Genomic DNA, 15,833 nt, shown 5'->3' on the forward strand with positions numbered 1-15,833 from the left:
GCAGGGTCCCGGGTCTTGGCGCCCTGCCGGGGGGCCACCCAGGAGGGCTTTCCGCTGCCTCTTTCCAGTCCTTCCCTGCTTGGATGTTTCCGCCAGAGTTTTGACCATTTCATTTAATATTTTTAATTTTAGAATAATTTCTGACTCGGAAAGTCACAAAAATAATATGGATTTCAGGTACCAGTGGCACACACCTCTGTAATCCCTGCTTCTTGGATGGCTGAGGCAGGAGTATCAAAAGTTCCAGGCCAGCGTGAGCAACTGAGACCTTGCTCAAAGTAACCTTTTCAAAAGGGCTGGAGGTCTAGCTCACAGACATCACTCCTGGGTTCAATCCCACAAACAGTGTGGAATTCTGATCTAGCCTCGCCCAGGTTCCCCCAGTGACGACATGGAACACAGCAGGAGTACCTTGTCAAAATCTGAAAACTGATGTGGGGCATCATACTACAGGCTTGGTTTGGATGTGTATCTGAAATTTGTGAGATGTATAGATTCACATAACTACCACGTCCCCCTGTTTTAACCAAATCATTTCTTTTTTTTTTTTTTAAAGAGAGAGAGATTTTTTTTAAATTTATTTTTTAGTTTTCGGCGGACACAACATCTTTGTATGTGGTGCTGAGGATCGAACCTGGGCCACACGCATGCCAGGCGAGCGCGCTACCGCTTGAGCCACATCCCCAGCCCCCAAATCATTTCTTGAAATCAACTTACTTTTAAAGGTTAACTCCTTTTGCCTCATCTTAAGCAAAATCCTTGAAATTATAGATTTGATGTATTTATTTTTTCTTATACACATTAAATATGCAACCACATCATCATGAGCAAACTGTCTAAAATCCTCTCAGTGCAGCCAGTGACAGGCAAACATGGATTTAGTCCATCTGTTCCATTGAAAAGGTGGAGGAGCTGAGCTCAGAGGAGGGAAGGGACTTGCCGGTGAGACTTGGAGTGGGGCTGGGACCAGGACTTGTGTCACACGTTGGTGTTCCTTTTACTGCTCCACACCTCCTCTGCCTTCAGGACTGAAGCCCCTTCCTCCTCGTCCCACCAGCCTCACTCATATCAGCCAGCAGTTCATTTCTGTGCCATTTGTTCAAAAGCCCTGGCAGCTGCTTGCCCTTAACATGTTTGTTCAAATGGATTAAATGGCCAGAGTTTCTGAGGACTATTTCCACACTTGGGTGATAACTATTCTGCCCCCTCTGGAAGGACCCAGGTAGTAGCAACCCAGGTGGTTAACTGTCCCCATAAACAAATGTGCTGGGCACCTACTGGGATTGTGACGGGCCCTGGGGATCACACAGACAGATCAACAGAACCCATGGCCTGCTGGGGGGATGATCAGGCAGGCAGGGACAAGGTGAGGCAAGGGCAGGTGTGCCGGAGCATGGGACAGTTGTGGTTACCTAGTGCATATGATCAGAAAGGTATGTTCCCGTTGAAATCTGAGGACCCAGTAGAAGGTGACTAGGACAAGAATGAGGAAGAAGCCTTCCAGGCTAGGAAATAGCTCTGCTAAGACTCTGGAGATGCTGACAGTGGGGTGCCTGAGGAGAACTGGGAGGAGGCTTGATGGGAAGTACAAAGGGAACCGGGGGAGAAGGCCCTGGGACAGCCTGCTCTGAGTCAGGGTGCTGTCCCTCCAGGTGCCCCCCCCACAACACCTTCCCCCCCTCATGCCTCTGCTCATGGGGACTCCAGCAGATGCCAGATGGGGCAGGGCTAGGTCCCAGTTTGAAGGCCTGTTTGGCAGGGTACAATGGAGAAAGAAGGCCCATGTCTGGTAGCTGTGGCAGCCAGGGCCCCTGTGGGTGCTAAGTGCTTCTGTCTGCCCTGTGCCCACAGACCATGCTGGAGCAGCTCCTGATCTACCAGCCTGAGGACCCCATCTCCTTCCTGATCAAGCACTTACAGCGCGACAATGATAATGGTGAGCACTCAGTGTGCAGGCCCCTGCTCCTTCAGAGCCCCTGCCCGACCCTGGCCATAAGAGGAGCCACTCTGTCCTACTTGTGTTTGAAAGGAGTTGGAGCAGGGGGAGGAGGAGCTTTGACAACTTGAGGTGGTTAATTGAAAAATGCCTTCATTTCTTTTGGAACGCAACTAATAAAAATTCTCTTGCCAAGTTATTAAAATGCAAACCTCAGAATGGCCCACAGAATCAATTATTAATGCCTCCGCCTGCCCTAGCTGATGTCGCCTGTTGGGTTTAAGCTCTCTGATCAGTCCTCTTGTCAGGTGCGTTTGGTTTCTGGTCTACCTAGACATTCGAGCACTGGGCTTTTCAGATGGTCTCATTATCGGTGCCAGCTAATGAATTCCAGAGCTCCCCAAGCCTTGGCCAGGTGCAGGTCAGCCAGACCCAAGGCCAGAGTGCAGAACCAGGAGGAGGGGCCGGGGAGGCCCTGGAGCAAGCAGACCCCTCACTCCAAGGTGCCTTGGGCCAATTTGCCAGGTGGAGGATTGAGCTGTCAGGGAAAACCAGCGTATTGGAGCTTTGATAACTCACCAGAGCATGGCTGCTTTAAGGAGTCAGTACTGGTGTGGCTGAAAGGGACAAGGCCTGAGGTGCCTGAGGTGGGTCTCAGACAGCCTCAGGTGAGGAGCAGCACAGGTTATTGGAGGAGGAAGGGGGCTCATGACACTGCAGTGACCCATGGTCTCAGGCTGGGCTGTGGCGCATCAGAGGAACGTGCTTCTTGGACCCCATGCCATTGCGTAGATCCCTGCCCTGGGTTCAAAGAAAGCCCCATCAGTGCCCTTTTCTGAGTTTGCAGGTGGGCACGGGTGGATGGGCATTGGCTCACCAGCTGGGGTTGATGAGCGCCCATATGCCCAGGTGGAGGCAGAGCCATGTTGGGGGCCGCCCACCAGTCTTCCCCGCAGCCTCACTGGCCAGACCTGGCTCACTGTGCCCTACAGCGACTCTCCTGAGAGGCCTGTTCCCTGTGGGTTGTCATGTGGGGTGGGAGGCTCCTCCTCGTTTTCAGAGGGAAAGTTTCTGCTTCCTCTTCCCAACCCTGAGGCAGAGCTGGGGCTGCCTGGCTGAGCTCTGCCTGTTACTCCAGGGCCGCTGGCAGCACTGCTGTCCTGGGCCACCACCAGCAGTGGCAAAGGAGGCAGAGGGACAGTGAAGTCAGGAGGCAGACCAAGGTGGGAGTAAAAGCAAAGTGAAACTCAAAGGGGAAGGGAAGCGGCGGCCAGGCTGAGGCAAGAGAGGGCCCAAGTGCAGCCCAGGAGGCAGGGAGCCTCCACAGCCCCACCCACCCGAGAAGGTCACTGTCTCCAGAGTAGGAAGTGACAGTGGGGTCCTTGCCCAGGCTTGGTGCCAGTCTCCCTCTCTGCAAGCGGGGCCATGCAGCCTGGCCTATTCCTTGGTGGCCAGTGACGGCCGAGGGGATGACAAGCCCACTTGCCCCTGTGGGGGACAGGGGCTTGGCAGTTGTGATGTTCAGCTTTTTGTTGGTGAAGAGCTTAATGAGATTTTTGTAAATTAAAAGCTGTGCTTGGTGACAAAGGCCTGGGGTTGTGCTGGCACTTCCTACCTCTCCTGCCAGGCGCCTGCAGGCCCTGCTCTGTGTGCTGAAGCCACTGACCTCCAGGCTTCACTGGGCCCTGGCCTAGGAGCTTGAGAGTCTGACCCTGAAGCCACCTTCTCCTCACGTTCCCACCTTGCTGCTCTGCCTGGGGATTTGTTTTGGTGTCACACTGCCCAGTGCATCAGGATTTTGAAGTCCCAATATCATTCTGGTTTGGATGCAGCTGGTGTTGGCTGGACAGCCACCTCCTCTCTTTAGGACGGCCCCCTTGTCACCCCCTCATTGCAGGGCTTGTGCCTTTCCAAAGGCTGCCCTCGGCGGAGCTGCTCCTTCCTCCTGTTTGCCTTCGCTCTCAGGCAGGGAGAAGAATCCAGACCCGCTCCTTAGCTCCCAGCCACGGGTGTCTTCCGTCCACCCTCAAAGCTTTCCAGCCCAAGGGCTCCCAGGTGTGGTCAGGGTCCTGGTAGTTTTGTTCCCTCAGCCTTGCACCCCACTCCCAGGCCTTGGACTGTCAGCTTTTGTGGATGTGGGGACATTCTGTCCACAGGCTTCCCTCCCCTTGCTCTGGCCCCCTCACAGGTGAAGCACAGCCTATGTCCACCTGTCTAGTTCAAATTATTGAAAAACAAAAGGTAAATTCAATTATATAGGATCAAAAGATGCTACCCCTAACCTATCAAAAGTAAAAAATGCCAATTTTTAAATTTTCATTTTTTGTTTTCAGTTATGTGGGGAAATTACCATAGATTAAAAATACTCTGGAGCCTTCATAGAATAGTTTACCACACTGTTCTAGGGAGGGTGGGGCACAAATTGCTTTTGTGGCTTTTCTAGGAGTTGCCTGGAGCCAGTTCAAGCCAATCTTATTGTGTTCTAGAAGACTGCTGGGGCTGGGTGAGGTCATGTGACACCCAACAAATATTTCCAGTGTCCTGGGTAGTTATGGGATTGGCATGTCTCCTTCTAGCCACACGGTGGCCTGAGTTAACTGGAGCCAGGCCCTCAACCCTCTGGTGCCGGCCGCAAGGTCAACTTGAACACAGGCAACACTGACCACGGCCGGGGCAGCGGAGCACAGCTCTGGACTCACTCTGCCCGAGAGCCAGCGTGCAGGAGGGTGGGGAGGGAGCCACAGCAGGGCTGGCAGCCCCTTCACCACAAGAAGAGCAGATTTAGTACAAAGTGAGCATTTACAGTGGCCCTGGGCAATATTAGAGCCGGCGCTGGTGAAGGTAATGGTGTGTTTCGTCTCCTATCAAACGTTTGTCCAGGAAAGCTGTGTATTAAGCTCAATACCTAAGGGGTTCCTGTGAATTTTAAATCATGCTCCTAGTTAAACCTCAAAAGGCTCTGTGGATGGAAAGGTTCTTTGATTTCCTTTGAAGTGGTTGGAGGAAGTTGATTACTCTTGGCAGTCAAGCAGCCTTTTATGACACTGTTTATAAATAATTACTTATGAGCAGGCTGGAGCGTCAAGGTGTTAGATTTTAAGAACTGAAATTAATCACATAAATGAGTGTGAGAAATTAGGTGGGGGAAAGGCCGCGCACGTCCCCCTGTTAAAGCATTTTTATAGATGTGTACAATTTGGGAGCCACTTATAGAAACCCGGCGGGGGGTCCCCTGGTGTCATGGGCCCAGGAACTTTGCCAGAACAAATGCAGCACGTGGGATTTGGACTGGTCCCAGAATGCCCTTGGTGCCATGCACTGCCCTTCCTCTCAGGCGCCACCAGCCCTGAGCCCAGCCCGGTCTGGCCGGTGTTCTGGGGCACAGCAGAGCCTGTGCTGGGAGCCCCTTTAGGGCACTGGGCACACTCTGTGGCCCCAGGGTCAAGCCAGCACCCTCCTGGCCTGAGCAAGGCTTCACTTCATGGCATGAGGCCTCCTGCCTTTGGCCATCTCCCTGCTGTCCCTCTCTGCAAGCCATCCATGGTACCCCAGCTCCAGTCTCACCTGACTAGGTAACCCCAAAGCCACCTCATTTCTAACCAGACCCTCAAGTGTGTTCCCCTCTGTCGAGGCTTTCTCACCCAGGGTGAGGGCCCTGCAAGGGCCAGAGAGAGAATGGGCCCCCGAGTCCCTGTCCTGGCCCCCACCTCAGATGCTGGAAGGCCTTCTGCGCTTCTGTGATGGCTGAGGCCTGGGCCTGTGGCCTCAGCTGCCCTGGTCGCATGAGCCTCTCCCTGGTGTCTCCACCGGGCCTGGTTCCTGGGCAGCAGTGGCAGAGTGGAGCCTGTGGCTCGCCTACCCACGTCAGAGTGTCATGGGCACAAGCTGCAGTGTGTGGTGCCTTGCCCAGCCATGCTTGTACCCCTGGACACTTGGTGGCCTTAGTTAGCGGGCAGCCCTGGGCCTGCTCCCAGCCTGTGCGGGACTCTCCCAGCCACATTGGTGTTTGACTAAACCCCTTTTCTGCTTGACTCATTCCAAGAATGCAGGCTGGAGAGGGAGCTCTTTGTCAGATGGCAGTAATGGTGGTGACAAGGGTGGTGGATACTCGGTGATCACAGCCAGCCAGCCAAGGGGGCCCCCATGGGTGCTGCAGTGGGGGTGGCAAAAGGGATGAGCCTTGGTACCCGCCCCCAGGGCCATGGTGTTTCTGCTGTGGGATGAAGCTCTCCAAGGTGGAGGTGGCCCTGCATGCCACGTGGTCGAGAGCCCCGACAGGAGACCCAAGATGAGAGGAGGAGACAGCAGGAGTAAGGAGGACATTCCTGATAGGGCAGTGACAAGTGACAAGACAGGAGTATGAAGGGACATCTAGAGGAAGAACGAGAAAGGCCCAGAGGCCCCAGCTCAAGGAGGGACTGATTCTTTACCCCAGCTAGATGAGGCTCTGGATGGCAGGGCCACCCTTCTGGAGGACCTGCCTCTGAGGATCCAGGGGCACTAAAGGCACACAGGGACTTTTGGCCAGAAGCCTATTGGCAGCAGTCTGGGCAGGAAGTGCTCCAGCCCAACCTGACTTGGAAAGAAGAGTGTCTGCGGCGGTTTGCTGAGTACTCCTGGCACCCAGTACTCCTGGGCAAGGGCCAGGCTGGAGGAGGTACTCGGGCTGCCCTGTGCCTGCCTCCCATGCCCCTCGTTCACACTGCCACCAGCAGGAAGGGCTGTGGGCTTTGAGAAGCAGTCACCTCCATTCCAACATCAGGGCCTGGCAGGCAGCTTTATAAACAGAGTCTTAGAGAACTCAGGGGGTTACAGCAGTTTGTTAGGGACCCGTAAAAGCCAAGTGACAGCAGAAAGCCATGAGCTGGGGAGAGAGCACTTCCCTTGCTGGAGACCAGAGACCATAGGCTGCAGGTCAGCCCCGTGCCCAGCTGACTGGCCACCTGGAGCCATCCAGCCTGCTCTTCTCAGCAGCCTCCAGCCAGCGTGAAGAGTGCTCTGGAGCTTGTGCCGGGGGTCAGTGAATCGCCTTGAACTTGCCACGTTTTCCCTGAAAATGAAAGTGCTGTGTGAATTTGGGCAAAACTCTGTTTAAAGCCAAGCAGCCTGGCAGGGCATGGTAGTGCTGACCATTAAATTGCTGTCCAAGAGGACAGCACCTGGCTCCTTCACTGTCTGTCCCCAAAGTAGGTCATACACATCCCTCTGCATGGTTGAGGTTCCTTCCTGCTGGCCTGGCAGGAATGGGCTCTCTGTGCAGACAGTGACCTGTGCCCACGCAAGCAGGGCCTGATAAGATGACTCCCTTCCCACAAGTGGGGGGAGGCCATGTAACCAAGATGGCGCTCAAAAGAGGCCACTGCAGGTTTGTCTGTGCAGACACAGCGTGCTGTTTCCGCAGCTTGACCCCACGCACATGTCCGCTGCTCCCCCCAATGGTGGTCTTTGCGCATGATCTTCAGCACATGCTCCCCATGTGGGAACCGCTTCGGGAATCCTGCGGGGCCAAGAACATTCCAGAGGCAGGGCTGTGGTGACACATGAGCTGCCAGTGTCTTCCATTTGCATAGAAATGCTCATATTTGAAAACAAAGACTTTCCCGTCTCAGGTTTTATAAATCTGGCCCAGGCGTCCCAGGCTTTTTTCCATTATTTTCCTCTATAAAATGACGGGAATACAATTTGCTAAGTAAAAAGGCATAAATATAAAAAGAGCTTCGAAGGTCTATTTACATAAAATACAACTTTGAGAGAGTGTCCCTGAGACAAAGTCCCTGTTTAAAATGCTTTATGGTGTTTGAAATCCCAATTGTTCTTGATATTTATTAGTTTGGCAAACAAGTTGCTGTGTCCACGTCCCCATGGAGATAGAAAAATAAACCATCTCAGTGATCACTTACCTCTCTAAACACAGAGAATATGTTCTATGGTGCGAGCGTCTCCGAGCCACCGGGTTACAAATGGCTGTGTCACCGGCAGAAATGAAATCTGGGGAGGAGAGAGATAAATACACCCAGCACACCGTGGGCATGGGAGGCTGCTTGTCTTCCTGAGTGGTGACATTCAGGTCTTTTTATTCCACAGTGCCGAAGATTGTGATATTAGGTCCGCCCGCCTCGGGGAAAACAACTATCGTAAGTGTATCATATTAAATGTTGGGGCGCCGTGATCGCTCATTTGTGCTCCAGCAGGAAGGAGCCCAGACCTCAGTGAGCTGTCAGCAGATCAGGGCCGTTCCTCTTCTTTGCCTCTCTTCCTTCTTGTTTCCTTGTTACCAAGCCTATGTGTGATCCTGGTAGAAAACCTAGAAAAACCAAAAATACCCTTCCCCTTCACCCAGAGACAAGAGACTTCAACATTGGGGATGCACCTTCTGGAGTCTTGTCATGCCTACATGAATGGGATCTTTTTATTTTAAAAATATTTTTAGTTGTAGGTGGACACAATATCTTTATTTTATTTATTTATCTTTATGTGGTGCTGAGGATGGAACCCAGGGCCTCACATATGTGAGGCAAGCGCTCCACCATTGAGCCACCACCCCAGCTCCTTGAGTGCTACCTTTGCACACCCTTAACTGGAGCCTAGGAGACATCCCAAGAAGTTAGAGTGTTTGGTCTTAAGATTCAGCCTTAAAATTTTGATTATGAAATATTTTGAATAATCAGAAAAGCACAAAACTAGATTATAGTTATTCATGTGCCCGACTCCCAGATCTTACCCATGCTTATCATTTTGCTCTTTTCTTTGGTCTCTCTCCATTTTAAGGAGACTGTGCTTTGAAGATGCAGGAAACAGCTCAGCCCTCCTCACTCCTCTGTGACTCCTCCCCCAAGGCAAAGGCTGACCCGGAGCTGCTATGGGGATTGAACTCAAGAGCACTCGACCCCTGAGCCACATCCCAGTCCTATTTTGTATTTTATTTAGAGACAGGGTCTCACTGAGTTGCTTAGTGCCTCGCTGTTGCTGAGGCTGGCTTTGAACTCGGGATCCCCCTGCCTCAGCCTCCCAAGCCGCTAGGATTGTACAGGCATACACCATTATGCCTGGCTCCTTTTTTTAAGTGCCACCAACATGTCAAAATTTGAGTCTTTCTGCCTTCTAAAATCTTGTTGGCGGACAACAGCGAGCCTTCCCCAGTGACCAAGTCACTGCTCTGCGCACTCCTTGTGGACTAGAGTCACGGGGCAGCCTGTTCCCAATTAACTGGCATCTTTATTCCTAAAAGGAACCGAGCTGGCTCCTTACACAGAGCACCCTGCATCTGCTGTGCCTTTGGAGTTGTGTAGCTGATGCTTCTGTCCACCTGTCAACTTCCCTCTGTCTGTCTCGGACTCCTCAGCCTGGGGCTGTCAGCTGCAGTCCTGTCCACAGCCAGCTCCCCAGAACCCAGCCTCTCTCGCTGTTTTGCTTTAGAAACTGGGGGCTTCCAGGCCCATGGGTCGTTAGCATTACCAGGGTGCTTTGAAAAATGCCAGTTCCTGGGCTTCTCTATAGATCGACCTCATCAGAATCTCCCAGGACAGGGCTCAGAAAACCAGCTGGAAAGGCTCCCTTGGCAGATTGTGACACAGGGACCTTGAATGACGTCTGCATTAGACAGACATGGCACCTATTTACTGAGCTAGGTCGTCAAGGAGGGTCTAGAAGCTCAGGGGCGGGTCTCCCTTTGGGAAAGGGCTTTTGTTCTGCTACCGTCAGGGCCATCTTTGCCTTGCTCAGGCTCTTCTCTAGGAGGGACTTGCCGGTCAGAGCAGCCTAGAGCACAGAGACCTTCCTTTGTCAGGTCCCTGCAAGGCTGAGGTCATCGAGTTTGTCCCCTGAAGAAGCAGGTTCTGGAAGCTGGAAGCTGGTATTGAAGCTCACACCTCATGGTGAACTCACCACGCTCACCCTGAGCCTGTGTGGGGACGCAGACTTGGAGTTTCCAGCGTAAGACCCAGACAGGGCCCTTCCCACTGTTGTCCCTGACGCATCCTGTAGCAGGAGGAGCAGGGAGAGTTAAGGTCCACACAGCCCAGGTGCTGAAATGGCCACCAGCTAAGAACATTTCACTGCCTTGTTAGGCCGTGAACGTGTCCCCTCTGGTAGACTACACACGGCAGTCATCAACGAACTAAAGTCAGTTCACTGATGCCCCAAGTTTAAGAAAGAAATGAATGAGTGTGGCTTGTGACCATATTTCTGTCTCCACCTTTCCTGGCCTGACCCTTCCTTGAATTAAAAACCTGTGGTCCACAGAGCTTGGAAAGGCAGGCCCAGGGCAGGGAGGGCCAGGGCAGGAGGCCCCCCACCTGGAGGTTCCTGGCCTCCCAAGAGCCTGGGGCTGGTGGAGCAGGTGCTGACAGGCAGAAATCAGGCTGGAGGGACTTTGCAGGTTGGCCTTCCCGTGGGGTCTCCCTCCAGCCACAAATACTGACGCCTCCCCCGGCAGCCTTTTCGGTCCACCATAGAGGGGCCTGGGCATGGCGTGGCGTGACTCTTGGTGCCCTCGCTGGGCTCCCCTTCCCTCAGGCAATGTGGCTCTGCAAACACCTGAGCAGCAATCTCCTCACCAGCGACAACTTGATAGAAAGAAAATCTTCCTCTGTGGCTGAGGAAGCCAGGAAGCATTACCAGAAATCCAAGGTAGGACTGGCCTGGCTGGGGGGCTGGGCAGGTGGCAGCCTTCCCGCGCCCCGACCCCCGCCCCTCTGCCTGCCTGGGAGGCTCCATTTCCTTTGGGTTGGCGGGCGGGAGGCTGGGGTGAAGTGAGACCCAGCGAGCTGTGCTGAGGAGGGGCGGCCTGCCGGGCCGGGAGGGGCGTTTGGAGTGAGGAGGGGCCGGGCTGGCTCCTTTGCTGCTTAGTGGTCTCCATCCTGCAAATGGTGGACCTGGTGGCCTACACAGGGTCGCCCAGGGCTGAGCTCGGCTGTGGGTTGGAAGGGTGTCAGCCCCTCCAGCTGATGGAAGGCCCCAGAGCTGGCCCTGAGGGGCATTTCCCCTGGCACAGTGTCCACCCTCAGGGCCGGGCAGCTCCCATCTAGTCTGTCCCTTTCATGGCCACTGTGGGTGCATGCATGAGGACTAGATGTGCTGTTTCCAAGCACCACCCCACCAGCCTCATGTTTGCAGACGTCTTTTAAAGGGAACCTCAGGGATGAGGAGTTGTCTCTCTTTAATTCAAACAGAAACTCAGTCTGTCTGAGCCTGAGGCGGGACCTGCCGTCTGGGCGCCTCTCCCCGAGACTCTTCTCCTGTTTGTGGGGGCACGGTGAGGAGGGAGAGCAGCCTGGGGTTTCAGGGCGCTCAGTGTGTGCTGGGCTCTCCAGGCCTTCCCTTGGCCTCCTGGTCTGCCTGCAGACTGAGGCCACTACTGGACCCCTCGGCCCTTCCATGGCTTAAAATTGGACTCAGGAGCACTGGACCAGCCAGACCCAGCCAGCTGTGACCTCACACCTGAGACAGAAGCACATGTGATGGTCGACGGCACTTTCAAGCCAAACTTGCAAACTTCAGTCAGGCGCCACATTAAAGGACACTGGTGTCCACAGTGTCCTTCAGGTTGAGTAGCAGATGAAGACGGTTGCCAGGAATCTGACAGAAGTGGAGAGTTGAGGGCACCATGGGGGTGAGGCTCTGGGTCCACCTTCCCTGGGTCCAACAGGTTCCTCCTGCCTTGTGGTCAGTTCAGCTCTGTCCAGGCCTGACCCCCAGCAGGAGAGACCTCTAGTCTCCCTGTGTCTGTCTTCATCCAATGACAAGTCCCTACCACGAGTACCTGTGGCCCCTGATCCTCCAAGAACTTGGAAGTGGTTTCCAGGCCTCGGGGGGCCACCAGTGAGTGCAGGACAACTCTCCTGACCAGTCCCTGGATGCAGGTGGCAGGAATGCACCCAGGCTGCTCAGAGCAGAAGGTGGACCTGAAAGGGGACGCTGACTCGTGGGACGTGGCTCAGCAGCCAGGGATCACACTGGGCTTCTCTCAGCCTCTTTGGGGCGCGTCCTCTCTCACCCCATTCTCTGCAGTCCCTCCTCCCCCTGCCTCTCTCTCCTGCCCGTGCTCTTACCACTGTGACCACCCCTCTGTCCGGGAGGCCCTGACGCAGCCCTCAGGTGGGGGAGGGCTGTGCTCGGAGATGAGGGGTGGTGCAGGCAGATCCCGGGCTCGGGTGGCCTGCACAGCAGCTTGATGGGAGGACAGGAAGACCTCACTCAGGGAGGTCGTTCACCTGCAGTGAGTCACTGTCCCCCCAGAGCCCCCACAGTCTTGGGGACAGAGCTGTGGTCACGCTTTGGGAACACCTACTCTAGGGGGTAGGAGTAGGGTTTGGGAACATGGCTCCCCAGTGCCTGCTTTCCATGTTGGGGAGGCAGCTCATCTCTAGGCTCAAGATTCCAGATTGGGTTCAAGAATTCAGCCAGGAGGAGGAAGTTCAGGAAATTCCTCCCGGGCTTCGTTACGCTAATTACCAGCCCATTTCAGACCTCATCCAGTGCTTCCTGGGATGTCTTGTTGGGGGGAAGATGAAAGCCAAGGTCGTGGCCCGTCAGGCGGCAGCCTGAGCCACCCCCTTGCTGCGGAGGGAGGGCCGCCCAGGCAGGCCACCCATGAAAGTCCCCGTCAAACTGGCTGCTGACTTGAGTCTTTTAAGGCTCAGCTCCATTTGCTAAGCCCCCTCTTCCCTGCCTTCCTGGCTCTGCCTCCTGGTGAGCTCTCTCATGGCTGGTGCTAACCCAGACGTGGCCCCTGGGCTGCTGCCTCCCTGCCCTCTCAGTGCTGGGAAGATGAACTCCTCCTGCCCCCCGCAGAGGCCGGCCTCCCTGGAGGCCAGCAGCGCCACACTAAGCACAAGCCAGGGCCCGGGCGCCCGCAGGCCTTCTCTCCACCAGTCAGTCGGTGGCAGCTGGTTGGCTAATACATCTAGACTAATGCTGGACTACCTACTCAGCCCTAGGCCCCGGCTGGGGTGGAGGAGGGTACAGGCTTGGAGGGCAGGGTACCCTGGGGCCATGTGCCATGTGCCAAGCAAAGCCTTCGCCCTGCCTCTGTGCACACACAAGGCTCAGTCCTCCCAAGAGTGCTGAGCAGTTCCGGGAAACAGCCCACCGGCTCTTGCTGCGGAGTCCTGTGCTGCCCTCTTGCTGCTGGCACCCGTCTCCAGCCAGCCTGCTCCTCCCTCCTGGAGGCCCGGGCTGAGGTGGGCCCTGGTTCCCCTCTCCCGTCCTCCCTCCCTCCCTCCAGGCACTGGGCGCTGGAGAGAGACAGGCCTGGTGGAGGCTGGGGTGGAGGAGGGTGGCAGCAGGTGACCTGAGGACAGCTCTGTGCTCCTGGAGCCACGCCTCTCCCCATCCGGTGGGCCCCGCGGTGCCGCTCTGGCCTCTGTTGTCTTCCTTCAGAGCCTCTTCTGTCCCCTCGACTTCTCACCCCCTGTCCCTGAGGTCTCCCAGATTCTAGGGGACAGGTCCTGCCAGCCCCCTGATCTGGCAGCGCAGACTTTGCAGTGAGGGGTCTCTGAGGAAGTCTCCGAGGCTCCCCGGGGAGCTCAGGAACCTCCCCGCAGGAGCCTGGCAGGGAGCGGGGACAGAGACCGGCACCTCAGCTGGCCCACGTCACCCCTGAGCAAACGCCACACCCCGTGGTGACCCAGGGACAGGGCTGGTGTTAGGCAGCCGCTGTGTCAGCACAGTGTGAAGAAGCCAGTCCAGGAAAAGCCAGTGGCCGTGGGGCAGCGCTTACCCGGTGCCTCTGGGAGCGCCTCTGCCCAGGAGCCCCAGAGCCAGCGCTGTGGCCGGGAGAAGGTCTGTGGGCAGCAGGGAGCCCAGAGGCCAGGGGCACTCCTGTGACCAGGGGTGGCTTCACCAGGCTCTGTCCACTTGTCCCTCCTTCTTCCCTGAAAGCCAGGCTCTGGGGTTGGGGGGAGCCACAGAGCTCAGGAAGGAGGAGCCCGACTCTGAAGAGACGGTTGGCAGGGCTTCAGGGAGAGCCCGAAAGCCCCGCTGCTGACGCGACACATCAAAGCTGGCACGGAGACAGCAGAGTGGCAGGGACGTGGGGTCCTGGACGGCCTTGCTCAAAGCTGCGGCCTGTCCCCTGCGGTGCAGCCTGCAGGGGTGCCGCGCCCCACCCCACCTGCCGCCTTTCAACCCCGTCCTCCGCTGGCATCCTCCTGCGCCCTGACTGGCGTCCCGCGTCCCTGTCCGTGTTGGAACACGCCTCCTGAGCGGGTGCTGTCAGGAGGAAGACAGCCCCAGGATGGAACCAGCTCTCCTGGGGCGGGGGGAGCCCTGTGGCCCCCAGTCTTGGGGGGCTTCCCTGGACACCAGCAGAAGACACCTCCTTGTCCCTCGACCCTCCCTGGGCTTGCGCCTTTCTCCAGGTGCCGTCCCCCACCACTGCCTCCTTGAAGGCCTATGGGGAGAGCAGGGCCTAGTGCCCCATGGCAGAGCAGACCACTGGCCGGGCGTGGCGCAGGGCCACCGGCTTGCACCAGAGGTCGGGGCACAGTGTGGGGGCCGGGGCTGAAATGTCATGGGACTCAGGTCTCAGGGAAGGGTGCAGAAGGGCCTGCTGCAGGCTGCCCCCGCTCCGCCCCTTCCTCCCCACCCATGTCAGTCCCCTGCCTCTGCTTTCAGGTGGTCTTCTCTGTCCGCTTCATAGAGACCTGGTGGCCCCCGACTTTCAGGCGAACACATTGCAGACCCTATTCCCAGGCGAGGTGCTCCCTCCCTCGTGCTCTTACTGTCTGCTCTTCTTTTTTTTCCCCAACTCCACACCCTGGAGAAGCTGCTGGGGGCTGCCTGGTTTCTCTCTTTTTCTTCATTCCCTCACAGCCCTCATGCCTGCAGAGTGGCTGCTCCGGCTCCACCCTCAGGTGTCCCCGTCCAGCCTGCTCTTGTCGGGAACCTGTGCCCCAGGAGTGGGCAGCCCCGCCCGCCTCCCCTGCTATGCGCGCGCAGGTGCCCCCTCTGTCCAGGGCTCGCCTTCATCTGTGCCAGCGTGAGCCCAGCCCGGCCTGTCCCCTCGCTGGGGCGGGACGAGGTGCGCCTCAGGCGGGAGGCCTGCTCCCCACTGCACAAAGCACGCACAGAGGCTGCCATGGGCGCGTACCCTTAGCGGCACCATTTCTGTGTCACAGCCTGCTCGAGGAGCCCTGGGACATGCCAGCTCTGTCCCCTGAGGTGCTCTTCACAGCACCTGGGGGCAGGACCTGATCACTGTGACCCCTTACACATGGCTTCTCAAGTTAAAGGCCCGGCCTCTCCTCCCGCATCATGTCAGTGCTGCCCGGGGGCCAGAGCCTGGGGACACTGGAAGCTGGGTACCGGCTCCTCTGCAAGCCGAGCACCGTCCCCGGCTTGGTGGAAAGGGCACGAGGCAGCTCTGCCTGCACCTCAGCCCGGGCCTCCAGGAGGGAGGAGCAGGCTGGCTGGAGACGGGTGCCAGCAGCAAGAGGGCAGCACAGGACTCCGCAGCAAGAGCCGGTGGGCTGNCAGCCCAGCTCCCTCCTCTCTAAAAAAGGGATAAGGACAGTGCGGCTTGAACAGGGTCATGGGCAACCAAGCCGTCCCTGCTCGCAGCACGGACGAGGGATTTGAAGCTTCGCGCTCTCATCTGTCAACTGGGCCCTGGGACGGTGGTCAGTTGGCTGGTACCTAGCTGCCCTTCTCTGGGGAAGCCCTTCTCCACAGCACCTGATCACTCTGTGATGTGGACACCACCCATGGCCAGTGTGCTGTTGCCACTGGCAGTCACCAAACGTGCAGCTGGGAAGAGACACGCGCTCTTCTCACGAGCCTGGGCCCCTTCCTGCGCACCCTGTGAGGGCACCGAGCAGTGAGAGCTGCCCTCTCCTTGCGAGCTCTGCCCTGTACTGGGGACGCTGACGCACGGCCACGCGGTTAGTGCAGCAAGGAG

General features: G+C 56.7%; 1 protein-coding gene across 4 annotated transcripts in view; it reads left to right on the forward strand.

Annotated features, from left to right (window-relative positions):
* Positions 1-15,833, forward strand: part of Ak8 (adenylate kinase 8) — a 131,386-nt gene that overhangs the window by 17,513 nt on the left and 98,040 nt on the right. Inside the window, exons 1-4 of one of the 4 annotated variants that reach the window (XM_048812821.1) lie at positions 34-725; positions 1,852-1,936; positions 8,021-8,070; positions 10,451-10,564. In XM_048812821.1, the coding sequence (XP_048668778.1) occupies positions 1,855-1,936; positions 8,021-8,070; positions 10,451-10,564 (246 nt within the window). In that variant the 5' untranslated portion in view covers positions 34-725; positions 1,852-1,854. Of the gene's footprint in view, positions 1-33; positions 726-1,851; positions 1,937-3,026; positions 3,160-4,524; positions 4,778-8,020; positions 8,071-10,450; positions 10,565-15,833 lie in introns of those variants that run through there. The other 3 variants (XM_048812820.1, XM_048812824.1, XM_048812822.1) reach the window with 3 other exon arrangements.

The sequence above is a fragment of the Marmota marmota genome, unplaced genomic scaffold, assembly GCF_001458135.2.
Source record: "Marmota marmota marmota unplaced genomic scaffold, marMar, whole genome shotgun sequence".
In the NCBI taxonomy this organism is placed as follows: Eukaryota; Metazoa; Chordata; class Mammalia; order Rodentia; family Sciuridae; genus Marmota; species Marmota marmota.